Below are 27,968 nucleotides of genomic sequence, written 5' to 3'. Positions count from 1 at the left end.
AGTTTTATGATTATTAATCACTCTTATTTTTATTTGTTTTCTTCCTCTTTATATTATTTTTCTTAACTTGGTTATTCATTATATTTTTTTTTATTATTGTCCTCTAGTTTGTTTACTTATTTAGTTACTCATTCAATTATTTACTTTAAAAAATTTCATGCTTTTGCAAGGAAACTTACCATTGGAGTTTAAAGAAAGTGGGACTCCCCTTGGAAGGTTTTGGAGGGGAATTTGAAATTGGGAAGATTTGCTTTTGAAGGAGAAGACTAAAAAAATAAGGAAACAAAATATTCTGCAAGAAGGGGCTGCCATATATAAAGAAAAATTTTAAAAGAGACAAGGGGGCAGCACATATGGGAGTTTTGGGAGAGAGAAGAAGGAAGATAGCAGGAAAGGAGATTCTTTTTTGGTGAGAGGACGCATTGGAGAAGACGCATTGGATGATTGGGAGGGATTCTAAAAATTTGTCGGGGAAAAGAACAGAGGAAACGAAAAGAGCAATTGCAACCAAGGCTGTCCAGGTATGCACCTCGTTGCTTTTGGAATTCTGACCTATATTTGATTTTTCCACGTGAATATTTAATGGTTTTGTTGATTTTGTGTGGACGAAAAGGGCCACAATTTGCTTTGTTGAGATTGGATGCTTGCTTGTTTGCCTTGTTTTGGTTTTGGATGTCATTGATGGCTTCGGAAGCATATAACTCCATGCCAGAATGTGATTATATTCTGTTCTTCATTTCAATCATTTTCTGCATTTTTCCCTTTGTTTTTAGCCCATGGATTAATATCTGAAGTGGGGGCTATCCATGTTTACTGATCAACACCTTCTGCCACTTCCTTCTCCAAGTTTTACTTCAATTTTTTTTTTTTTTTTTTTTATCTATATTCTTTTCCCGCACGGTGTTCGAACCCTTGCTTTTGTATTTGGGAGTACGTTGAGGAATGACGGGAAGTGTCAATACGAGATGAAGTATGCAACAATCTCACTCAAATATTGGATAGTTGATTCCGAGGATCTTCGAGTGAACTACAGAAATCTAGAATATGCACCATTGAAATTCGGATCTATCCCACACTATCAACCTCGGGAAACAGGGGAGAAAAGAGGGGACTGGCAGCATGCACTGAGAACAGGGGGGAGAAAGGACAGATTTTTCATGGCCTTCGATGGGAATTTTTTTGGGGAAGATTCGGAGATTGCCTTTGGGGGTTTTCTTTGGAGAGATCTTGAAGAAAAGCGTAGAGAAGAGCAGAAAGAGGGAGCGATTGGAAGCAAGACTGCCCAGAATTCGCAGATTATACAGTAGGATTTGCCTCCTTATATTCATCAACCTAATGATAGGACGATTATTGGTGCTACTGCTGAGGTGAGCAATGCCATTGTTTCTTCACGGTTGAAGGACAGCTTATGCCACTCGCCTGCTCCTGTCGCACTGACTTTTATGGAAACAACAGAGCCTGTGAAAGAAAAAAACAGGGGAGAAATTCTGAGAGTTCGATTTTTTTTGTTTCTGTTAGAAAATTGGAGTTCACGCTACAACTGATGATTCTCATGGAAGCAACCTTGTTGCCATTCTCTGTTGATCTTATCATCATATGGGGAGAGATCACCGACCTTGAGGAGAGATTTGGGTTTCTCTAAAATTGGAAAACTGAAGAAGTTCTGGATTCATCTGATCAGAAGATTATTACCACGCGTGGTTCCTGGAGAGGTGATCTAAAGAGAGGATTGGTTAGAGGGAACCATGGATAACCAGAAAGTAGAAGAAACTGAAGGGATCACGGCTGAATGGAGGATGGAAACTCGCACTTTCCCTTTGAAGCCATTGAAGGCGAGGAAAAACCTTTGAACATTCACATCTCTGCCATCTGATCGATGATTCTCTCCCTCCTTACATCGAATCAGAGCTAATTTCAGTGACCAAACAAAATAAGAAAAATCTTTTGGTTGCTCTTTCCCAGGATTCAAGAAAAATTCAATTCTGGATATATGAGCTTGATTCCGATTCCCGCGACGACATAGCGGCCTAACCTACCTATATTGAGAAATCAAAAAATTGTGAAGAGCATTGTTGTTTGACTAGAATCATAGCCAACTTGCTGAAAGTCAATATGTTCAATATTTGGCAAGCAAGGTTCTTGAGGTCGTTTTTGAGTTTTGTTGCCGTTTCTGGAGGTAATTGAGAGGGATCTGTGCATTCTTGCGCGTTTGCTTTGATGTAGCAATTGGTAACTTTCTTTCATCGTCTTTAACACTCCAAACTGATGGGGACGGAATTTTTACCGAGAAATTAAGTTTTGTTGTTTTTGTAAAATCCAGACTGAAGAATGCAAATTGGTTTGCAGTGGCTGGTGTCATTTGAGTTTTGAGTAAAATATTGAAATACTTGAAGCAAGAATATGATGGATCAACTTGGAAGAATACTTGGATTCTATCAATTCTTGTTCGTCAAATGTGCATTGGGATTCATCGAATGGTGTTTGTGTTGGTCAGTGTGGTGACACTTAAAGACGCTCGAACACTTTCAGTCTGAGGAATGTTCAGCTACTAAAGTCAAAGGTTGTATCTCTAAGAAATCTTGTTCAGTTCTTCTGTTTATTGGTTGGGCAAAATGGTTCTTTGGGAATCCCAGGTGTTCCTCTAGGTAAGTGTCCTGTTCTTTATAACATCAGCGACCTTGTTCCTAAGTTTCTATATTGGTGCCTCGGCAAGAAAGGGAATTGTAATAGTTTGTGCATCTCTGTACTTTAAACACAAGTTGTTGACGCTAACGTTTAGGCTCAGTTTATACATCCGTCTACAATATTCAATTCTTGTTTCTTTGCTGCGAGTTCTCCATGAATACTTTCAGGATCTTTGCTCCAACTTCTTCCTCAGCGTCACGTGACACGCTTGGTTCAGGGTTTTGATGTTAATCTACAACAAAAATATAGTTCAATTAACACTCCACCAACCTGTTTGTTCCGAGGAAGGTGATCGACTTGCTACTAGGTTAATGTCTTCCCTAATGGAGTATTACACTGGTCCTAATGACAAAGTAACAGTTGATGATATTAGCACAAGATTGCGAGAGGGTTGGCTAGGCGATTACAAAGGGACTGATCACCAACTTTACTTAGCTCAGTTTCTTGAGAAAGCTGCTATAACTTCTAACACCGAAGAGAAGGAAAACCTCGCTAGAGAGGCCTTCGATCTCTCGAATAAAGTCTCCAGAACAATTGGGGTATGATCTGCACTGCTACTGAGGAAAATGTGGATGTTTTTATGTCTGGATATGCATTTCGTCTTAGAATTTTGCATGAAAGAGGCCTGAGTTTGTTGAATAGGCAAAATAGGAGTAATCAACTGAAGCATATTTCTTCTGTTGACAAGGAACTTTTTACCCGTGGCCAGCATTCTAGCATGATTAATGGTCTACAAGGTTGTTACCCAATATATGGGCCAGTTATTCGGCTAGCAAAGCGATGGGTTGCTTCACATCTCTTTTCATCTTGCTTGGCCGAGGCGGCAGTTGAGCTATTGGTTGCATATCTCTTTTTGAAGCCTTTACCATTTTATGTGCCTTGCTCTCGGATATCAGGATTCCTAAGGTTCTTACGGTTATTATCAGAGTATGACTGGAACTTCTCTGCATTGGTGGTTTTGACAAACTATCGACAAGAAACTTATCTATTTCCTTTGAGTGGCTGCAAACTAGTGAACAGGTTGTTAATAAAGTATTGGGAGCAGTGTGCTGCTATAGTGTGAGTGCAGCATATTGCTGAATCATCAAAGTTATATGGAGTGAGAATGAAAAGAAGTGGAAGAGGCTTTAGCATTGCGGTTCCTTGTGAATAATGGGATCATAATGCATAATCATCAGGAAAACTCGATCGGGCTGCAGCTAAACATTCAAAGCTTCGATATCTCCAAAAGAAATTTTCTCAGAATGATAAAAGATCAGTTACCCAAAGACTTATTATCCAAGTTAAATGCAAACTTGGAGTCACTAGAAATTATTTGGAACTCTTCCATTCCAGCAGAATTGCTAAGATTTGTAAACCAACAGTGAGCAAGCCAAGGTCCAGACGGTTCATATGGGGTGAAAGAGTCAAACTCCTTTGTGTATAAAGCCTTATTGAAAGAACCTTATGACGGTAATGTGTACTTGAGAGCCTATAATGATCAACTAGATTTCGAAATCAGTGAACCAGAAGCATTCTGTATTACCTTTCTTGGTTTTATTTCATTTTTAATTCACAATCGAGATGCTGCAGTTTCGGATGACCAGGACACACTTAATCTTAATGGCCCACCCTTCAATACACCTGAGGTTCAAACTGATACAACAGATAAATCAATCTCTGTACGGAATATTTCTAATGATTCCCTTGTAGTCTCTGATGGGAAAATGACAACCGATGAAAACTCCGAACTGGTTAAGAACCTTCAGTTTGGATTGACTTCTTTCCAAAACTTATTGACAAGCAGCTCAAATTTGGCATCCATATCTTCGAAGCTGAGCAATACTTCTCAAAGAAATCGTTTCCCAGTAATGGCATATTTTAGTTCGGAGTTCGGCTTGACGAATTTCCGTATCCCCGATTATATTTTTATTCCAGAATCAGAGGTCAGGTTATTTCTTATGTACTCGAGTGCCCAGTGATAGTGTTCATCAACTTCAAAAGCAGAGGATCCAATAGGCAAGGGTAATACATAGCGATTCAGATGTGTATTTCCTAGATGATCCCTTTGGTGTAGTAGATGCACATACTGCTGCATTTCTTCTCTATGAAAACGTCATGGCTGCCCTTGCTCATAAAATCGTCATTCTAGTGACTCATCAAGTGGAGTCTCTCTCTGAAGTCGATAAAATTCTGGTTGTAGAAGCTGGATAGATAACTCAATCAGGAAGCTATGAGAAGCTTGACATCCGGGACAACATTTGAGCAGCTTGTAAATGCATATAAGAATGCAGTAACAGTGCTGGAATTTCCAAATGATGTACAAGTAGAACCTCAAAAATTGGATCAGAATCTGTTAGAGAAGTCCCATCGATCTCTCTCCACCAGAGAAAACAGCGAAGGGTAGATTTCTATGAAGAGACTGCTTGGGGTTCAGCTCGCCGAAGAAAAAGGAAACAAAGATTGGTGATGTTGGGTAGAAGCCACGATATTGAATCATTATTGCACCGGGAATAGAATCTTGTTGCTGATATATTTTCAATTTTAACTGTTACAACAGCATTTGAAGCTATTATATCTTGTGTTCTTAAGTTTATTGAGAACCTGTTGAACATTGATAACGAATTGGATGACGAAGACATCACTATCAAAAAGGTTATTGATCTCTTCCGTTGAACTCTTTATCCAAATTCCTAAACTTGAAGTGAAGAGTGACCGTGAAATGTTTGAAGCCATAGTAACGTCCATAGCTGATGGTTACTTGGACTGAAACATGCATTCAGCGCATGATAAACAAATTCCTTTTGGGAACTGGCAATATGTTGGGTATAGAGTTTGCTAAGAGAGGTTCTGAAACTGTTGAGTTGGCTCTCTATATTTGATTGGATGCGAGACATCATAAGAATGTTGTAGGGGAGCAGAATGCTGCAATTCTAGGTAGATGGGCAACTTTAATAATGGACAATATGAAGCTGCTGCACAACTTCATTCTCAAGCTCAGCAGATTTGTGTTGATTCTATATCCTAAAGATGCTGTAGAAAGTGGAAAGCTTTTGTGATTGAAGCAATTTTTTTTTATGCAGTGCCTCACTTCAGGACATTACTTCCAGATTCAAGGAGAGGAAATATGGGGGTTTATGGCAATGGTCTGAATTTCCCAACAAGATAGCAGGTACATTGACAATGGAGAAGCTATAAATTTCAACCTGAATAATTTCAGTACAGCGATTAGATTCTGTGGTAAGGCCTGGCAGTGATTCTTTACAAGTATCATTTGATAAAAAAAAATAAATAAATAAACCCATGCACAAGTAATTCGGAGGCCTCAGTTCTCAAAGAGTTGCAGTGGATACCAACAACTGAATTCAAATAACCTTATGTTAAGGCACCAGAATCTACAAACAAGGCAGAATCAAACAGAGTTTCGGGGTGAAGAAGTTGACAAAATTAAGCTTGAAGCAACCTCTGAAGGGGTGTCTAAACTTCCGACTATTGCATGTGAGTACAGAGACAAGGAGGGCAGAATGGTGGAAAGGCCACAAGTAGATGATGCTGAAGAAATTAAGCAAGCAACTGAAAGATGAGGATTGGACATGGAATAACTTAAATACATTATGCTGAGCAATAGGATCCATATCCAGTTCCTTGATGGAAGAACAGGAAAACAGATTTCTGGTGATGAGTCCACACAAGGTTTAGACAGTATTGCTGAAGTCGTAGTTACCGTCTTTCAAAGAAATACGAGGAGAACAGCTCTTCAAGAACATTTTTTTTTGTACAGCTTATAATGATCAACATGGTACTGAAGGCAACAGCAGTTTGATCTGGTATGGATATTTGATAGATGTCTGAGGGTTTATTGAAGATACAAAGAAAAATCTACATCAGATTTCAGCTTCTGAATTAGCTCCAGAAACTCGCAAAGGCTTCAAGAGTACAGAGATGAAGTTATTTTGACATCCAAGCTCCAACACCTTGTTTTTCGAGCTTTCGAGATTGTCATATTGAAGAAGAAAGAATGCTGATCTATGAATACATGCCCAACGAATACCTGGACTATTTTTGTTTTATTTTTGACCAGAAAAGAAGTGCTACATTGGCTTGGCAAATGATACTTTAAGATTGTCATGGGAGTTGTAAGAGGATTTCTTTTCCAGCAATACGTTACTTGACAGTGAGTTGTACCCCAACATTTCAAATTTTGACATGACAAGAGTTTTTGAGAAAGATCAAACTGAAGCAAAAACAAAACAATATTTATATAAGCTCCAGAGTATATAGTTGATGGAAACCTTTCAGTAAGATATGATGTTTTTAGTTTCAATAAGCTTTTGTTAGAGACTCTAAGTGGCTAAGAATGCTTCCTGCAGTTCACGTGTCGGGTAACGAGGAAGCGGTGTTGCTGCAATCTAAACAGCCATACTTCCTTATAGAAAGTCGTTCCACTAATGGTAATGAACCTGCTGTAGATGAGCACTCCAACACCGAACCCCCTTCATCATGACTTAAGGTAGGTCCGGAGATGGAATATCCTACTGAAATTCATTTTAATCAACCTGCATAGAAGTGGAAATGTGTCAACAGCATTCAATAATAAGGAGACTCGAATGTGGGATTCTGGTTGGAATTGTGAACGTGTGAAAAGTCTGAGTTATGGGGTACTTGGTATTCAAAAATATGTGAGAGACTGAAGGCTTTCATAAAGGCACTTACAAGCAAGAAGATTCTGAAGCTGTATATTTGGAAGCTCCAGTTTTTGAGGCTCTGCTTCATTTCATATGCTGGGATTCATTACCTAACATAGAAGAGTCCTTCTACTTTGAGGGGCTTAGTATCTGCTCAACAGATTGGTACAGTCTAGGTAGGTTCAGGCAGTGATGCGAGCTTAATCTCTGCGAAGATACTGCCATAAATTCTGTAGCAACTACCTTAGCTTATGATCAGAATAACACCATTGTTCCCAGCTAAAAGCTGGATGTCATAAATTTGTTGAACTCTTTGAAGAATCGATAGCAAGAAAGTTTCACGCAAAGAAGTTGCTGAATCTTATTGACTGAAGGTCAATTTCTGACCATAGGCAATTTGATATGCTTGAAGAATGAAAAGTTATTCAAGAAATCGAACATCAGAATATCAATCAGGACGCAAGCACTCAGTTGAAGAAAACCGTCTGTGAGCAAGTTGACAACAGAAATAGAAGTCAGATGTTAATATAAGAGAAATTGCATACATGTTTCCAGATCAGATGACAAGCTGAAATTGCTTTTCTGCCAGCATTTCCATTTTTCTGCCATGGCGAAGCACCTTTAGGATGATGACAATGGTTCTACTTTCTCCAATGTGGTGAATCCAAATGACTTCTTGTCATTCTCTGAACCTGAATTAGAAGAAATATTGGAAGACATCAGCTGGAGTGCACCAATCTGGTTTGGGTTGTGATGCCAGTAGCATGAAAACAGGAACTTTAGGAAGAGATGGCAGTGAAATATTCTTTCTCCACAGTTGTATGAGCGAATTGAGTTTGCAGATAGTGACCACTGATGTAAGAACGCAGAATTCCATTTCAGCAATCTACAGAAACATCCGCAGGCAACCCAAGTAATTCAGCCTCAAAAGTAGCCTAGACACTAATCCAGCTTGGCCACCTCACCACGCATCATACTCCTATTGTTTCTTTTTTCTTCTTTTTGTGATTTTATACATCTTAAATCTAGATTTCAAAACCATTCTACGTCAAAATAACTCCAGTTTTCTTTAAACTTCTTTAGAAGCTTCTAGGTACAAAATCCAGATTTTAACATGCAATTTGCTGCCACTTTACTTCGGGTATGCACTTTCACTGTTTTCTTTGATTTTTAACTATTTTTTCGTGTTTTTCTTGATTTTCCTAAGCATGAATAAACTTCATAATTCCAAATCATGGAATTTATGGAATCAACTCATGCGAAATTAATTAGGGCTTTGGTGGGGGTCCGACATTCATGATATCTTCTTCCATATTGCTTGCTTGATATTTGATTGATTTTTGACTTCCTTTGATGACATACATGAATTTGTTTTATATTTAATATTGAGATATCCTTGCTTCCCATAAAGATGTGGATACTTGCAAATCAGGTACGCCCTTTCTACCCCACAACCCTAAAATTCTATGAATGCGTATGTTCTCATGGGACATGACCATGTTTGATGCCATAATTGATTGCCTTGATGCTTGTTTGATCGTCCTTGATGAAAATACATACTATGTGTCATATTTCCAAACTAATCTTTGATGTCTTGTGTTAGCGCTCGAGAAGTGATCCAGGTACGCATCCTAACCTTTCTTTATTATGATTTGATCTTATTTGGCATGCTATTTTTTTGGAACCACCTAGCCTACTTAGGTATCCATAATTAACCGATTAATTGCCACGTTTCCCTCAACTTAGTCAGTAGAGACCTTTTTAGGGCTTAGAGGGGTGCTATCTCCTAGAGGTACCTTCCCAATAAGTAACCTGATCCCCGGACCAAGACTCGGGTTTTTCAAAGACATGCCTTTTTTTTCCAAAAATTATGGAGTCACATTTTAGGGTTTTTCTTTCTTGTTTTATTTTCCCTTTAAAATAAAAATAAAATGAGTGGCGACTCCAACTTTTCCAAAAATTATTTTTCACAAATAAAAAAAGCGAGTCTCGCCGATCGAGTGGGGACGCACGTGAAAAATGCGGGTCCATAGTAACCTTTGTTAAAATAAACTATCTATCATGAGATTTTCCAAATCTATTATTTACTTCTTAAACCGAGACTCTTGTGCTTAAAAAATTACTCTCTTATTTCTTTATCTTTAGACTATCCATATCCAAAAAAATCTTTCTTCTCTCAAGGGAGAGAGCCTGAAAGATTTGGTGGTTTCCTCCTTCACTCAAGGGGGTAGGGGGGGAGGACAGAGCCTAGAGGACCACCATCACTATAGGTGTCATTTTCCTTCTCTCGAGAGGGAGAGCCCGGAGGACCACCATCACAATAGATGTCATTCTCCTTTTCTTAGGGTGAAAAATCTTAGAGAACCACCTATCCAAACAAAGTAGATAATCCCAAAAAGGAAAAGCAATATAACTTTTAATAACAACCAATTTTAGAAAAATAACATTGGAAAAAGCTCCTTATGAAAATACAATTTTTTTAAGAAAAAAAAAATCCAAATCACTTTTCCATTTTATTATTTATTTAGCACATGTTAAGTAATAAAAATAGCATAAAATAAATAATAAATCAATTGTTCTCATGGCCTTAGGGATCTTATTGCATAAATTTGGTAACTTATTTGGATAATATTCAGAATTTACCAAAATTATACCTACAACACAAGATAGGTTTAGTAAAAATAATTACAAAGGAACCCTATTCTATTAGAAAAGATTCCCAAACTATCATGCATATCTTTCTTATCGCCGATTTGATGCAAGGACTGCTCGGGCACTCGAAAGACCACTTGAGTAGCCAAAAACTAGAATGAGCGTTGGAATCAACTTACTGTTAGCATCTTAGATCTAAGTAATGGAAGCAATACCAATTTTTGAAAAATTGATCTTTTAGGATTAAAGTATTAACCTTTAGGTTTGAATGTTCCCAAACCTTAAATTTCAAGTGTTGAAGACGACCTTGAAGTTGTTGGAAGTCTCGTAAACCCATGATCTTCCGCCCGATGACTTAACCATGTTCTTGCCACACTTCCAATAGGGAGAAAAAGAGGGTGGAGGCTATGGCTCTCTTTCTCTTTGGCTGGTGAAAGAAAAAATTTATAGAAACCTTAACCCTTATGGGGTATTTGTAGGGATCCTAACTAAGCTTAAGTGACTTGAGCCCATATAGGCTTAGGTTACTTAATCTAGCCTTAAATGGGTCATAATTGATTAATTAACCCAATAGTGTCTACTAATTAATCAATTAGCCCAATCTAGAGACCTTGTTCACTTACCTCTATGCAATCTTGCATAATTGCCAAAATGGCCTTATGCACAAAAGTGAACAAAGAACCAATCTTACCTTCATAATTCGTGCCAACAATGTATATGAGCTCAAAGCAGGGACCACTAGGACCTATAAGAGTACTGGCTCCCTCAGAATCCAATTATGAAGTTGATTCAACAATCCCACTACAAAGAATCAACTAAACTCCAAAATCCTATGAAATAACAATGAGACACTAAGTGTTCGGGTCCGTGACCTACTATCCACTACATGCAGACTTCCCATAAACCAATGTTTGTAATCTAACAAGGTAGTGCTATTACCTATCAAGATTACTCTCAAATCCTTGAGTTACAAATCCCACTGTAGACCCTCAATTTTGTCCCTTTAACACATGTCTTTAAGTTCGTTTTCAGTGCTCCACAGTAGTTCCTTGGTGGCCCAGTACTACTCACCACTTACCTTTTTCTGAGTCACCTTGGAGACTTTGGTTGAGGGATTATTTGATCCCTTATTGTGACCCTTGGCAGCCCTAGCTTAGACTTAGGCTTTTCTTGTTTTTTTAGGATAGCTTTTAGATACACTTGGCCCATTAGGCACCACCTTAGGCTTGCTTAGGTACCCTAGGCCCATTTAGGCATACTTAGCCCATTAGGCATCACCCTAGGCCCATTTAGACACCTTAGGTTCACTTAGTGCACCTTAGGCCCATTAGACGCACTTGGCCCATTAGGTACCGCCTTAGGCCCACTTAAACACTTTTCAAGGTTTAGTTTCATTTAGATTTGTTTTCTTGTTTTACTTATTTATTTATTTTATTGATTGCTTTTAAGATTAAGTGAGTTTTGATATATTTATATTATTTCATCATTATTATTATTTGTATTTTTGTTTATTTATTTTATTTTATAATTGCATGAAATGAGTTTTTATTATTATTATTATTATTATTATTATTATTATTGGTGGCTTGAGTTTGACACTTCGACTATTATTATATGTTGCATTAGTTTAATTCTTTCTATTATTATTATTAAATATATCTAACATTTATTTATTTATTTATTTTTAGATATGTATCCTTTTATCTATGTATTGATATTTTCCTATTTGGGATTTAAGGACTTCTTGAAATTTTAATGAAAGGAATGTTGACGTTGAATGACGGGAATAGTTTTGACTTCATGGATTCTTGCTTTCTTTTTTGGAATTTTTTTATTTTATTTTATTATTGTTATTTTTCCATGTAGGTGGAGTCAATGGAAAGGTGTGCAGAAGATGCTCATGGAAAGGGACCACACTGTTTTTTTTTTGGAAAGGTGGATTCGGGGCTGGAAGCGGAATATAAATAATGGATGAATGAGGATGGTTTTTTAGGGAAGATACAAAGAAGGATCAAAATTTTTTTTAGAAAGGAAGCAGAATGACACACGGGTTGATGGATGAATGAAGTCGGTTGTAGGGAAAATTACCAAAGTAGTTTTGGCAAGTGAAGAAGAAAAAAAAAGAAAAGCACGTATAGGGAAAAGGAAAGGGGAAGGCCATTAGAGATAGAAAAATTTTGATAGCTGGCTGGTGAGGGAAGAGAGAGGAATTCAGAAAAGGAAATAAAAGTCAACTCACATGAAAAAAAGGAAGGGAGAAGCGTGATGAAGGAAGGGGAGGAGATTTTTTTTCTGATGACCGGATTGAGGAAAGGAGTGGGCTGTTGTTCCTTCCATTATCGTGGCTGGAGAGAGGAGTTGAATGGGGGATTGAGAAGAGATTAAGGAAACGAAAAAGGAAAGAAAGAAAGTGAAGGAAGGAAAGAAAAAAAGATAGAGGAGACTGCGATTTTCAGAGAGGGAAGCAGTTCACGTTTGGGAGGCATTTTTGAGGCTGCAATTTTCAGAGGGAAGGGGTTCACGTTTGAGAGGCATTTTTGAGGCTGCGATTTGAAGGAGATCAGTTCAGGTTTCAGAGGCATTTTTGGGGCTGCGGTTTGAAGGAGATCAGTCCATGTTTCAGAGGCATTGAGGGAGCCGCACCATGCACTAAGATTTCATGCCCCTCCAAAGGTACCCACACGGCTGCAAGTTGAAGAGGAACTCACCATAGCCGCATCATGCATTGAGAACCAGCCGCACCACTCCTTTGAAGGAAGATTCAACACACATCTCCACGTAAAGGAGATACATTCACACGGCTGCCACTTGGAGAAATAAACAGGCCGCGTACCTACAGAGCCTCCACGGGAAGCACCCTTCAGCACCATCTCCATGCTGCAACCTATTGTTACTTGTCCCTAAACACCACAGCAAACCAAACCCCATTCGGATTGCTTTGGAGCAGGCATAGCCGACCGGATTTGACTCATCATACCATCCACTTACACAGCTGCCACTTTTGAGAAGAACAGTCCACACACCTAGCCACTGGTAAGTTGATTTGTTTTCTACATTGGGTTGCTTTAAAAATATATATATATATATAAATCTGGTTTCATTTCAGTTTAGATTATTATATTAGGTTGAATGCTTTATTGGGTCCAGCACGTTTTCATTTGAATAAAAAAAAATGTTACTTGTGGTTTAATTGTTTAAGTTATTACATTTGGTGGAGCTTTGATGTCTCGTGATGTACCATTTTCGGATTATTATATGGGGTTGAGTGGGTTGATTTGTTTATTAGCTCCAATACGTGTTTGCTTTAATATGACAATACAATCTCATATTTGTTTATTTATTTTTTCTTTATTCATCACGTAAAAGGTTAGTTTAATGTAATATATTAAATTCATGAAATATGATTTTAGATAGCTTCACATGAAAAATATATATATTCTAATCTTCATTTGATATGGTTTTGATTTATTTAATTATTGATTGTTTATTTGTTTATTTGTTACCAATTTAATGCTTTGAAATTTATCTATTTATAAATAAAATTGATTTTATAGGTTAGGGATTTAGTTTTAAAAATCGTTTTTATAAACTGATTCTATAGGTTAGAGATTTAGTTTTAAAAATCATTTTTGTTAGTTTTTAATTTTACCTTAGATTTAAGCACTCTTATAAAACTTTAGTTCATTAAAATAATTGATCATATATATATTTATCCAACTATAAATTAATTAATTAATTAATTATTATTGATTTATTATTCCATCTTGAAAATTATGATTTTTGTCTAATGTGGTTACAATTCATTTTCTTAGTTTGACAAATTAGTTTTTTTTAGTATTGGTTTGGGCAATTTTTGTTAATAATGGAAAAGTTAGGATTTTTTAGAGTTTAGATAATTTGTGATGATAGTTAAAAATTTAGAATTTTGATTAGCATTATTTTTGTTCTCAACTAGGAAATTCATAATTTCATACGTTTTAGTTTTATTTTATCTTTTAGTTTAGATGTTATTAAAATTCAGTTTATTAGTTCAATTGATTCCATGCCACTCTTTTCATATCTAAAGGTTGTTAAATTTAATTCATGATTCATCTTTCTAGTTTATTAGTTTTAGAATTTAAGTCGGTTAATTTATTTCATTCCGCGTTGATATATTCATGTTTTAAAATAAATAAAGAAAAAAAATTATTTTACTCTTGATTGATCCTGTTTTAGTTGATATTTTTTAGAGTTTTAATTAATTCGATTGGTTTCATATTGATTAGTTTAGGTTAAGATTTTTTTTTTTTTTTAATTCCATTTTTATATTAATTTTATGCTTTCAAATTGTAGGCTATTAGTTTAATCTATCTCCATGTTGTCATTTTGTGTTTAAGAATAGTTCATTTTAGTTTTGATTAATTTTATTTATTTTATGTGTTTTTTATTATTATTATTATTATTATTATTATTATTTTTCATTATTCATTTGTTTAGTTAGTCAATTAAATTTATGACTCCAAATCGTCAATATTAGTTGATACGTATCGTTTGTACTATCTTAAAGGTCACATATATTTAGTGCTTGATTAAGTTTATCTTAAGATTAAATGTTGTTAAAGTTTTAGTGCTTGTAAGATCTAAGGTTTTGGTTTATCACTTTGGTCATCCTTTGTCAAAATCAATTTTTAGAGGCTATCGGAAGATAGTGAAGATTGGCCTCCATTCCCACCACTTCAATTTTATCGGTTGTCAAAAATTCTACTTTGTGATTTGTTCTTTTTTCTTTTGCTTGGTATTTTGATTCATACATTTTATTGTTTCAAATTAACTTCTTTTATCTTTAAAACATAACAATATTCTCAAAATCTCTTTTCCTTAAAAATCCATTTCAAAAATTCATTTAGAGTTTCTTAGAGTCAAAAGATCCCCTTAAAAATCCATTTCAAAAATTCATTTAGAGTTCTTAGAATCAAAATCTCATTTTTAAAATAATGTGCAACCATGTTTTGATCGGTTCACATCTTTCAAATAAAATTACAGTTTAAACAGAACACGAATCAAAGCTTGTGGTCTCAAATAAATGGGATAATTCTAGGCTAAATTCGTGTATATCAATTGGGGAATTGGTGAAACCCCTACATAAGAAAATCTTTCAAAAATTATTTTTGTTGCCACTTTGTCACTTATTGAAATTATGTCTATCTTTTTTTTAGGAATTGTATATAAGATGAGTGTGATAATTAGTGTTTTCATATATTTTGATAATTTTTGCTATGCCAATTAGATAACGAGCATGCTAGGATTTCTATATTTTATTATTTATTATCTAACCCTTCATGTCTTATGGAAGCGCATTGTAAGTTATCTATGTTACCCAGGTACGTCCCTTATCACCTACTTTCTAAATTTTTGTAAACAATCATGTCACTGTGAAATATGCATATGTTTGATAATCCTTAGGTGCTTAGATGTATGCTAGATTCGCTATGATTAAATACATGTTGTGTGCTGTACTTCTATACTAACTTTGATGTCTTGTGATAGCACTTAAGAAGCAGTCCAGGTACGTACCCTAAATCTTCTTCATGATTGTGATTGGTTTTCCTGCTAAGCATGCTATTTTTCAAAATCACCTAGCCTACTTAGGTATCCATAACTAACCGATTAATTGCCACATTTCCCTCAACTTAGTCAGTAGAGACCTTTTTAGGGCTTAGAGGGGTGCTACCTCCTAGAGGTACCTTCCCAATAAGTAACCTGATCCCCGGACCTAGACTCGGGTTTTTTTTCAAAGACATGCCTTTTTTCCAAAAATTATGGAGTCACATTTTAGGGTTTTTCTTTCTTGTTTTATTTTCCCTTTAAAATAAAAATAAAATAAGTGGCGACTCCAACTTTTCCAAAAATTATTTTTCACAAATAAAAAAGCGAGTCTCGCCGATCGAGTGGGGGACGCACGTGAAAAATGCGGGTCCACACCCACTTATTATGTGATCAACTGACATACTCTAACTTCAAGGAACATATGTCAAATTCCACTAAAGAAATTACTATGGTCACAGATTTCATGATCACATATCCTTTGGATCACCTAATGCACTGTCTCAATCCCATGAGATATTATGGTACCTATATTGAGAATACCTATTGTTACTAGCCTCCATCAACAGTGACTCAATCCATAGGAATACATGACAACTTTAAGGTCTCACCCAAAAGATAAAGCCTCTAGTTGATTTTGGCACAGGCTCAATATCCTCTCAAGGTGGAGAGTCTATGCAATATTGTAGCTTGGTGATTCATGAAAATTGATAGCCTTGTGTCATGATTCACGATAGGTTCTATCCAATATGCATCACATACACTAGTGCACTCACCATGGGAAACCCATCTCGATTGCCAAGACAAGTCATCCCTTTAATTAGGAGGTGGTGCACTACAGTCTCTACTGGATTGCCCAAATTCATAAACCAACTATGGACAACTAATCTATTTACAAGGAACCCATGACTTATATCTTCTTTGCAACTCCTAATGCACCCAAGTCATGTACAATGTAAGAGACATGGACTGAATGCTCAAATCAATGTTAATACACCAAACGAATAGCAAGGGGATGGTTAAGTCTAACTTTGTTACATCATGTCTTGATTTTAGGGGCTCAATCCTAACAAATTTCCACTAACCTAAAAAACATATTGGGCATCGCATAAAAAATTCTGCTCCATGTCTCATCACCTCTCTATACTATCTCACAATAAGGTAACACTTCCTCTTTATGTCTTTCCTCTTCTAGTGGTACTTCAGTTCTTTAGACCATGCCATCATCCCACTGTTATCACATAATAGGATCTTAGACAATATAGCCAAGGGACCTATAAGCCAAAAGGCTTTCACTGTTGCTATAGAAACAACAAAAAACCACTTAGAGTATGCACATACCCAGAGGTAAACCTGCGAGAGTCCTTATCAGACTCAAGTCCAATTTCCCAATACAAAAGGGTTACCAATTCATCTCAAAGACTCACAAACATTTGATCCCTTGTTCTCCAAAGATACTAGAGTATATGTTTGACATCTGTGCAAAGCTCTAATCAAGAAATGGATTAATATACACTCATTATTCCTATAACAAAGCAAATATCTGGTCTAGCACATAGCATTACATACTTAAGGTTATCCATTGCAAAGGCATCGAATACCACCTTAATGAGATCTTTCTCCATAGATGTCTAAGGACATTGATCTTAAGAAAGACAACTCCAAATCCAAAGAGTAACAAACCTTCTTGATGTTTTTCATCATGTGTTTGACCAAACGCTCATCTATGTAGGTGACATGGCACAATTTTCTATTCTTGCAGACCTAAAGGACCTTAACCTCAAGAATATATTGTGTCTTCCTTTAGATTTTCATTTAGAATTAAGCAGACTACCAAATCCTGATTGATGAAAGTATACTTACATCATATCCAATGAGTACATTGTCATATACCTATAAGATCTTAGAGCATCAACACTCTTCCTTGTACCTTCTTGTACACACAAGGTCCTTTGCTATGAAAATGTTCGGTTATTGTATCTTACAAAGGAGACATGTTGTAATAGATAGTAGTAATCTGATGGATTTGAGTATGACCATTGTTGAAAAGGTTTTCCATAGTTAAAACAAAGTTTCAAACTATAACCTTTTGCTACAATCTTAGCCACATAAAACTCAAGTTTTCCATATACTCTTGTGCTCCTCTTGTAGACCAATTGGGTTTTATCCCTTTAGGTGCTCCTACAGGAACCAAACTATGTTAGAATACAAAGATTATAACTACCTCTTCATAGCTCTTTGCCTTAAGTGAGTACAAACCCTGCTCATTGCTTCATCATAAGTTATGGGATATAAACCTCTCACTACGATGAGGCGTTATTATACTAGAAATCATAGGAATCGTATTCCTTTAACCCTCTAGATCCATAGTATCCTATTCAATGTGGGACTATCTTCTAATATGTCCTACAATCTATATCACTTTTTGCCTTATTTCTTATCATATAGTTTTCATAAAAAATCTAACATTTGTGTCAACGAATATCTTCTGATGATCCTGACTATAATGGCAATAACCCAAAAATCCTCTTAGATATCTTATAAATTGATATACCTCTTAAGAAAAAGAGGTATTACACAATTTATAAAACATATCCCCAAAAGAATCCGAAAAAATGTGAGAAACCTATCCATGATCTCACTATGTCCATCCAAGTTTAATATCTTCTTTCCACCTCTCCATTTTTCAATAAAGACCTTGGTGCATATAACTGGGAAAAAATCTCATACTCTAATGAAAGTAGTTAAACTTCCTAGGCATATCACCTTGATTTAATCAAAATGACTTGGTATGTATACCCAATAGGTTATCTGATCCCACCTTAAATTCAATGAATGTATCTAAGGCATCAGATCTCATATGTACATATCCAAACCTAGAGTAATCATTACTAAAAGTGATGAAATACCCATACCCTCCCTATGCATGGACACTAAAATTTCCATGCATGTCAATATGCACAAACTTCAAACATTCCTTAGCTCTAGTCCTCAAGGTCATTTTACCATCTATACATGATTCACAAACTGAAAGATCTTCAGGAATCAAAGAGTCTAGACTTTATCAGTCTTTGGATCCTATTTAGATTAATATGACCTAGGTCTACAAACCAAATGTTTAATTAATGCTAGGTTTAATCCTGAGATTAGACTATTGTCATCACTTGGCAAAGTGATAATGGAATAGATATAAAATAAGAGGATATTACTTCCCACTAACCTACATAACTAATCTTGCATTTGAAGCTAAGGTAAGTATAATCCCATCATTTAACCTTCTAACTTATTGAATATCCTATAAGGACTCACAGACAATGGACTCGAAATATATCCACCATAAATAATGAAATCAACAATGAGAAAATGATGTATACTTTCTTTTTTCCTTTAGGGAAACTGGGCATTCCTTTTCTAATGTCTTAATAGGTCACAAAGGAAACACTTTCCCTTGAGCTTGCTCTCTAATTCCTTCTCTTAAACTTTCCTTATTTAGTATTATTCTCCTTCTTCTTGAGAGAAGAACCTGAAGAACCTTTAACTTCCATATGAACACCTTGTAATCTTTGAGAATTCCCTTAGCCATCCCGAAGGAAAATGGCAAGGTCTCTAAGATCATATGAATGCTAGTGTTCATAACAGTCTAAAGAGTAGCTTGTCAAAGTTGACCTACCCTTATCCCCAAATAACCATTGCAAACTAGAAAGAGAATATCAAAGTCTCTAGTAATAGACATGCGTTGCTATTGCAACACATTATCCAAAGATCCAAGTATTATACACTTGGTCTTCTGATCCATCTAATACCACCTTGATATACCACTCTTTCTTTTTACTAGGTTAGTTCACAAGGAAGAGCTAGCTTTACCTAAACTAGCTTTTATGCAATTAGTTACTATATCTATAATAAAATTTGTCCAATTGTTTAGTTGGGCTTAGCCTATTATGAGAAAGAGAGTGATAATAGAACCAACATGATATCTATAACAAAGAATACAACCAAATATATGACATAATTAAGCATTTATGGCAATTGGTAATTAATTTAGAAAAAATGTAACACTCTCAAATTACATGTCCTTTTGCAAGGTATCCTAGTATCATAAGAATCAAGCTTGCATGGGGCAAGTCATGACCTTATTACTAGTTAAAGACCTTCTCAAATTGATTTCATTCTCTTAACCATAAAGATATCTAAAGGCAACACCAACATAACTTTTATTTGGCCCATGGACTATGCAAGGGGGACCACATGGGGCGATCTACCACTTCATATCTAATGTTAAGTGTATAACCATTGTCCTTGAACTATCAATGTCACCAAGTAAAGAACCCCACTGTGGAGGTGGTCACTCCCACTATAGACAGATCTAGTCTCGTCCATGTGGAGAGTCCATATCTCTTTATTCTTAGGGCTGACCCACCATGAGGGTTGTGATGAACCCAAATCAAGATAGGCTCGACAATGGAGGTCGTGGGGTTGCCTAAGGTCCTCACCCACTTAGTCTCTTGATATAAATAAGAGCATTTTAAAATATTAATAATTACCTTGATGAATGAATTATCTTCTTTGAAAATTTTCAAAAATATTTATTTCCTAATTGGAAACCCAGTGTTACAAGAAAATGTCCATATGCAAAATTTAAAATTTCTATGAGTATTTTATCCAAAAAAGAACTTTGATAAAATGTCTACTCTCAAATTTTAAAATCAATTTTCATAAAAAATTCTTCTTCGTCACACTCCAATTTTGTCTGGAAATATTTTCAAAGAAATTTATTTCCATCAAATTACTAAATGTCCTTTAGGAAATAACCTTTAATGATAAATTATTTCTAATGAAAATTTCCATTAGATATTTATTATCCAAATTGGAAACTTAGTATAATAAAGAAACCTCCAATTTATAAATTTTTGAAAACTTGAGAGCACCTTATCCAATTAGGAAAGATTTAATTCTTCAAGGATTCTCAAAAAAAAAAAATGAATAAATAAATAAAAATTTAAATCCTTAAGAATAAATTTAGAACGAAACTTTAACTCTCATACTCAAAATTCCTCATAAATTTAATTTCCTTATTCCTACACCTTTCCAATTTAATAAATATTCTTAAATATGGAATCTAATTTTCATAATAATCAATTTCATGAAAATTCCAAAAAATAAAATTTTTAGTAATTCCCTTAATGATAAATTATCCATCTTGAAAAATTTTAAAAACAAATATTTACTCTCCAAATTAAGGATTAGTGTAATAAGAAAGTTTCCAAAAACTTAAAAAATAAAAACTAGAGAGCACTTTATCCAAAAGGAAAACTTTTATTCTATAAGAATTCTTATCAAAATAATTTTAGAGAAAATAATTTAGAATCCTTTAGAATAATTTAGAAAATAAAACTTTGCTCTCTAATTTATTTTCACAAGTTTTATTTTCTTAATCTACACTATTCCAAAATTAAGTAAATAATATGCTTTGAAATCTAATTTTCAAGAAATTTATATCCACTAAAATTACTAAGAGTTTTATACATTTTTCATAAGAAGCTTTCAATAATTTTGGTGACCTTCTTAAAATAAATTATCTATCATGAGAATTTCCAAAAACTTTTTTATACAAGTATTCACTAAGTTGGGAATACTTGTGCTTATAAGGAATATCCAATTTTATAAAGATTTTAAAATAAAAGAATCTTCCCTTAATATTGAAACTCAAGTCCTTGAAGATCTCAAGATTAGAAATTTTGAAAAAAAAAAATGGATCTTCTAAGGATTTTTAGAAAAGGAAACTAGATTCTCTCACTTTTTTTTTTTTTTTTTTTGTTTAAAAAAAATCTTTCCATATAAAAAATTCCTTAATAGTAGTATCATTCCAATTTTGAATAAAACTTTAATTTGGAAATAACTTTCTCATGAAAATTTGTTTTCCCTAAGAAAATCCAAAATTAGTAACTTTGAAAGCACTTCTCAACACATGCAATATAACAATATGCAAAAAAAAAAAAAAAAAAAAAAAATTCCAAAAGAGATCCCATGGCCAAAGAATATTTTTCACAACATTCCAATTGTGAACAAAAGTCATTTGTCTTCAACTTGACACTAATATCTGGCATCAAAACTTGCCAAAAGAGGCTCTTGTATAGCTGCTACAATTCAGCAACTTCTAAGCCCAACAAGTGGCCCAAAAAAAATGAGCCCAAACAAACAAAAAGAATTGGACCCCGTATGCGATCCCATAACAACATACCCTCTATGCAGCTTTGCTTCAAATGACTATATCTCCCTCATTTCAACTCCAAATTGCAAACCATTTGTGGCGTTGGATTCTTGACTTCTTATAATTCAAAACCATATGAAGATTGCCCTAAGAAACTCATAGGAGATAGCCCCAATTTTAAGTCAAAGATAACATTGTTGTGCAGCCATGGAGCTATAATAAATAAATAAATAAATAAACTTTCTCCTTGTTCCCTTTTTCTTTTATTATTCAATCAAAGGAAGGATTAAACCTTTCTTCCACAGGCATTAAAATCCTTCAATCTTCATAGATGATACTCCAATAAAGATCCAATCTTCATTGACATCATTGAGGAAATCTTCTCTTGTAGCCCTCTATAGATAATAAAAAATAGGACTTTACATCATAAAATAAATCCTATGGTCCTATCATAGAGCTTACAACCCAATCTATGAAGCTTTACAAAAGAAAAAGAAAACATATGCTCCTTTAATGGACCTTACAACCAAATCTATGAAGAAACAAAGAAACAAATTATCCCATTCATTCATCACAGTAAATAATAAAAAGGAACATACATGTGTCCTTTGACCATGGGATAATATCAAGGCTGCAAAAAAAGATGTTAGCATACCCTAAATAAAGATCTAAGCATGCTTATAATTTGGCTCTAATACCAATTGTTAGCATCTTAGATCTAAGCATCGGAAGCAATGCCGATTTTATAAAATAAAAAAATAAAAATTGATGTTTAGGGTTAAAGTACTCACCTTTAGGTTTGGATGTTCCCAAACATTAAATTCCAAGTGTTGAAGTTGTTGAAAGTCTCATAAACCCACGATCTTCCGCCTGATGACTCAACCTTATTCTTGGCACACTTCCGATGGGAGGAAAGGAGGGTGGAGGTTATGACTCTCTATCTCTCTGGATGGTGGAAGACAAAAGTTATAGAAACCCTAACCCCTAAGGGTATTTATAGGGATCCTAACTAAGCTTAAGTGACTTGAGCCCATATAGGCTTAGGTTACTTAATCTAGCCAAAAATGAGTCCTAATTGATTAATTAACCCAATAGTGTCTACTAACTAATCAATTAGCCCAATTTAGAGACCTTGTTCACTTACCCCTGTACAATCTTGCATAATTACCAAAAAGCCCTTATACACAAAAGTGAACCTAAAGTCAATCTAACCCTCATAATCTATTTCAACAAGATATATGAGCTCAAAGCAGGAACCACTAAGACCCATAGGAGTACTAGCTCCCTCATAATCCAATTCTGAAGTGGATTCAACATCCTATTACAAAGAATCAACTAAAGTCAAGTACCTTATGTAAATAACAACAAGACACTAAGTGCTCGGGTTCATGACCTACGACTGCATGCAGACTCCCTATGAACCGGTGTCCATAATCTAACAAGGTAGTGATATCACCAATCAAGATTACCTCTCAAATCCTAAGAGTTACAAATCCTACTTATTATGTGATCAACTAACATACTCTAGTTCCAAGGAGCATATGTCAAATTCCACTAAAGGAATTACCATGGCCATAGATTTCATGATCACATGTCTTTTGGATAAACCCAAGGGGACACACTGTTTCAATCCTATGAGATATCATAGGACCTATATTGAGAATACCTATTGTCATCAACCTCCATCAAGAGTGACTCAATCCATAGGAATATATGACCACTTTAAGGTCTCACACAAAGGCCAAAGCCTCCTGTTGATTTGGTACAGGCTCAATATCCTCTCAATGAGAGTCTATGCAATATAATAGCTTGGTGAATCATGATAATCGATAGTCTTACGTCATCATTCATCGTAGGTCTTGTCTAGTGTGCATCACATATACTAGTGCACTCAGTATGGGAAACTAATCCCGATGGCCAAGACAAGTCATCCCTCTAATTAGGAGGAGGTGCACTAAAGTCTTTACTGGATTGCCCAAATCCATGAACGAACTATGGACAATTTATCTACTTACAAGGAAACCATAACTTGTATCTTCTGTGCAACCCCGAATGCACCCAAGTCATGTTTAATGTAAGAGACATGGGTCAAATGCTCAAATCAATGACAATACACCAAAAGGGTAGCAAGGGGATGGTTAAGTCTAATTTTGTTACATCATGTCTTGCTTTTAAGGGCTCAATCCCAACAAATTGCTTCACACTTCTCCAACTAAGAGCCCTACCACCTAGAGTGAACACAAAAATGGAGGTTGACTTGTGAGAGTCTCTATCAAACTAAAAGTCTAAATCCATATACCCAAGGGGTAACAACTTATTGCAATACACTAGCATATAATCCCTCATTCTTTGAAGATACTTGAGTATATGCTTGAACATCATCCAATGCTTCATGCCTAGATTAAACGGATATCTACTCACCATACCTACAACAATGCAAATATCCAAACTAGTATATAGCATCACATAGATTAGGCTACCCACTGTTGAATCATAAAGTATTATCTTCATGCGATCTTTCTCCTCAGTGGTTGTTGGACACTAATCTTGAGAAAAAGGCACTCCATGCCTAAAGGGTAGCAAACCCTTCTTGTATTGGGTTGTAATAGTACTTGTATTGAACTCTCGTTTCAATACTAAGTGATACGACGATGTTGTTATCAAATGGTATCAAGTGTTATTGAATGGTATTTAGATTGCAACCCAAACTCACTGGAAGGAATTATGCACCTATTCGACATGCGATTTTGCATTTGATATAGGGAAAATATGTTAATTATGGTATTAGGTTGTATCAACATGTATCGAATAAAATTTTTATAACAAACTAAACTCTTTAGAAGTTTTCAAGCATTCAATTGACAGGCAAGTGCAATTTGACAAGGTAAGATACCTTAGATTGTGTATTGACACGTATCGACCTATATCATAATGGTTATTTTGATATTAGAGGTTGAATTAGAGAAAGAAAAAAAATCATCGAGTTAGTTTCCAATTTGTAATATGGTATCGAAATTGTATCAAAATTTCGAGAAAAACATTTAATAATTGTATCAAAATTGATGTTTTAGTTACTTAGATTCTCAATAGGATTAGTTTTAGTTATGTGACAAGTTATGAATATGTGCAAGCAAGATGTCTTTTCCTATAATTAGTTTTCTCGACTTCAAAATATGGCTTTCACTTGTGAAGATTGTGCTATGGATAGTTAAACTTCAGTTGATATCTAGAGAATCGCTCATATGCAACCAAGGATGGAGAAAAGTGCATTTCTCAGTAATGAGTTCAACTTTCTTTTCTAGATATGAGATTCCATTACCTTGAGGTAGCATTCTTTTGATTTTTATTGTAAAAATACTTGATTAATACATCAAATGCCCTTGATCAAGTTAATCTAATGTTTTTCTGTAGATCATGTATGTCTAATTCTAGGAGTAAAATAGGAATAAATTAGTGCATAGTTGAATGAGAATCTAAGTTCTAAAAAGAGATTTTAAGCACAAAACAGGAAATCCTATTCCGATCTATGTGAATCTATGTATGAATTGATTTTTCCAGATATTGATCTTTATCATTAATGCTCATTTCTCAAACTGAAATTCTTCATTTTCCTATCCAAATTTCATCAGTTTCATTTTCATAATGAGTATTTCTAATCTAAGATTTCATTGACTAATGCAAGAATGTTGGTCTTCATAAGTAATTCCTATGGAGATTATTCAACCGCTATACTAGCTATTAGATCCTTTTAATTTTTAAAAAGGAAATTATTTTGATTTTAGATTTAACAATATAAATGATGAAATTTTGGTTGACCCCATATATATTATTTTTAACTTAGCTCTGGATTGCAATGCATTGAACAAGAAAAAAACACAAGATGCTTATGAGGGGGACTGTAATGACTATATTGTAGTTAAAAAGGGAATTTATTCGATTGCGTCGGTTATTTCTTGTGAATTTATATTACGTTTTAATAAATTCGTACATTTTTATTAATGAGGGTTCATCTACTAAGTGCATGTGTTACGTTCATGAACATTATAACAATGATCAAGATAGTCAACTCTTCATATTCGATGTGTTATGATGAAGGTGAGCCTGAACTGTGGGGTTACATGGCTAATGGTAGTCCTTGGTCATTAATGTGATTAATGGCTAGTGTAGGCTATGGACGATCGCAGCAATTCATTTTATTTACTACAATATATAGCTATCAATATTTAAAAACATCTAAAAATTAAAACAATCCATCTATTAATCACTACATTTCGTATTATTATTAGTGATGAGGTGACATCATGTTTTAGCATGTTGGGGTGAATGGAAATTGTGGAGCCATCATTGCAGTTAGGTATGGAGTTTTTTTTCTTTCTTCCTTCTATTATTCTAGACTCCGTACTATGGGGTCCCAAGCAATACGCTCAAGGGGGAATTGCTTTAAGCCCATTCATATTTCATATAATTATATAGTTGAGGGCGTCGTTAATTTGCTCATCCTCCTGGCGAGCAGCCCAACTTCAACAAAAAGGGTTTTATTCCTTAAGATATCCAAAATCTCTCGTTATTAGTCGTCTTCGCCTTCAATAGGTGCACCATCCTCCCTTCATCAATGATATCACTCTAGCTTTCCTTCTGTATTGGCTGAAATTGTCACCATTACTATATATTATTAGGTATTTCTGGTACTTTAGGAGTAAAATTTCAAACATGCATGGTAATGATTCGATCTGTACAAAGACCAGACCAGTCCTTGTACCCCGATTTGATTACAGAAGATTATCTTCTTCAGAAACTACACATGCAAGACAGTGGATCAAATGCTTTGTGAAGCTTGGTCGTCGTCTTACCTTGTTTCTTCTAAATTAAAATTTGAAATTTATATCTGCCTTAATAAATCAAATATATGTGGATCATATCCGATTTTCCAAGAACCAAATCCCTCTCGATTTTGATTCAATTCTTTTCTGCCTTGGGTTTCTTTGTGTTGGAAATATGAGAGCCCATGCACCTTGAAGTGGAGACTAAAATTTCATAGCATTTTAAAGTAAACAAAAAATCATTCCATATAGAGCCATTGTCATTGAGAACAAATTACACTTTTATTAACTAACACACTTGTAAAGCATGAGTACAAAAGTAACAATAAGTGAATGCAATACTAAAGCTTAGCCTGTATGGAGGAATACAAACCTATTCTCTCAAGTCTCCTCCCCATCTATAGATAAGTATGTAAATAGTTATAGTAGCCATCGAGAAGAAACTTGGTTAGGCGGGGCATCAGGCCTTGGCATCATCAGCAGGGGGAGTCGCCACTGGGACAGGGTAGTAATACTTGATGTATAATGTAAGAGCTAAGTAGCCGGCGACATGTCCAAGGAGTACTGTGATTATGACTCCGACATTGAAGGTAACGACACAGAGGAGAACTAAGTAGGCGATCAAAGTACGGAGGCCATGTAGGGCGGCGTGATTGATGAGGCTCTTAGGAACAATCTTCGGGGTGCTCATGGGAGTCATTGCATACATCTGGGCTACCATGGATAGCATGAACACAAGAAGTAGAGCCAAGTAGAAGTGGAAGTGGCCGTGACCTAAAGGCCATCCGCTGAACAGGATCTCCACATCCGCCCCAAACCAGAACCCTGAGTGCTCCGCCATTCTTCTTGAGCAATGAAAGAGACAAAAGAGTAATTGGGCGGATGCAGGCTGCAAGTGAGAAGGCAGATGATGCACTTGATGAGGTACTAAGGTTAATGCTATCCATATATATACACACATACATGAAAGAGAGAGCTTAAGAGCTGGCTCGATTTCCAAATGACAACCAGAGTGTTGGCCTTGGCACGCGGGGCGGGCTCACATAAGCTGACAAAACTTAATCAGTACTGTTACCAAATCAAAGAATTAAAAAATGGAGATGCAACCACCAAATATAATTCATGGAAACATTTCAAAATTTTCTTATATAAATAAAAAGAATATGTCCAAATCATACCTAACATTTCCTCCGCATTCAAATTTTTTCAAAAAGGAAAATCACTTTCCATGCATAACAAAACTCTTTTAGGTAAAAGCAATTATCAACAATTCATATTTATTTTTTTTTTTCAAATCATCATATGATTTAATCATTTTAATTTCGAAGTTAGGTATATAGGAAATGGAATAAT

At 35.2% G+C, this 27,968-nt stretch overlaps 1 protein-coding gene and 1 long non-coding RNA gene across 2 annotated transcripts; one reads left to right on the top strand and one right to left on the bottom strand.

Annotated features, from left to right (window-relative positions):
* The first annotated feature begins 380 nt into the window (after positions 1–380).
* On the top strand, positions 381–12,220 carry LOC117909769. The gene is made up of 2 exons (XR_004650443.1): positions 381–521; positions 11,868–12,220. It is a non-coding gene; the product is annotated as an uncharacterized LOC117909769 (long non-coding RNA).
* A 14,855-nt stretch (positions 12,221–27,075) lies between these two features.
* On the bottom strand, positions 27,076–27,456 carry LOC117909768 (copper transporter 3-like). The gene has a single exon (XM_034823824.1). The coding sequence runs from the start codon at positions 27,454–27,456 to the stop codon at positions 27,076–27,078; it is 381 nt and encodes a 126-aa protein (XP_034679715.1).
* Between the last annotated feature and the right edge of the window lie 512 nt (positions 27,457–27,968).

This window comes from Vitis riparia, unplaced genomic scaffold (assembly GCF_004353265.1).
Source record: "Vitis riparia cultivar Riparia Gloire de Montpellier isolate 1030 unplaced genomic scaffold, EGFV_Vit.rip_1.0 scaffold345_pilon_pilon, whole genome shotgun sequence".
NCBI lineage: Eukaryota > Viridiplantae > Streptophyta > Magnoliopsida > Vitales > Vitaceae > Vitis > Vitis riparia.
This window is presented reverse-complemented; position numbering and strand designations above follow the sequence as displayed.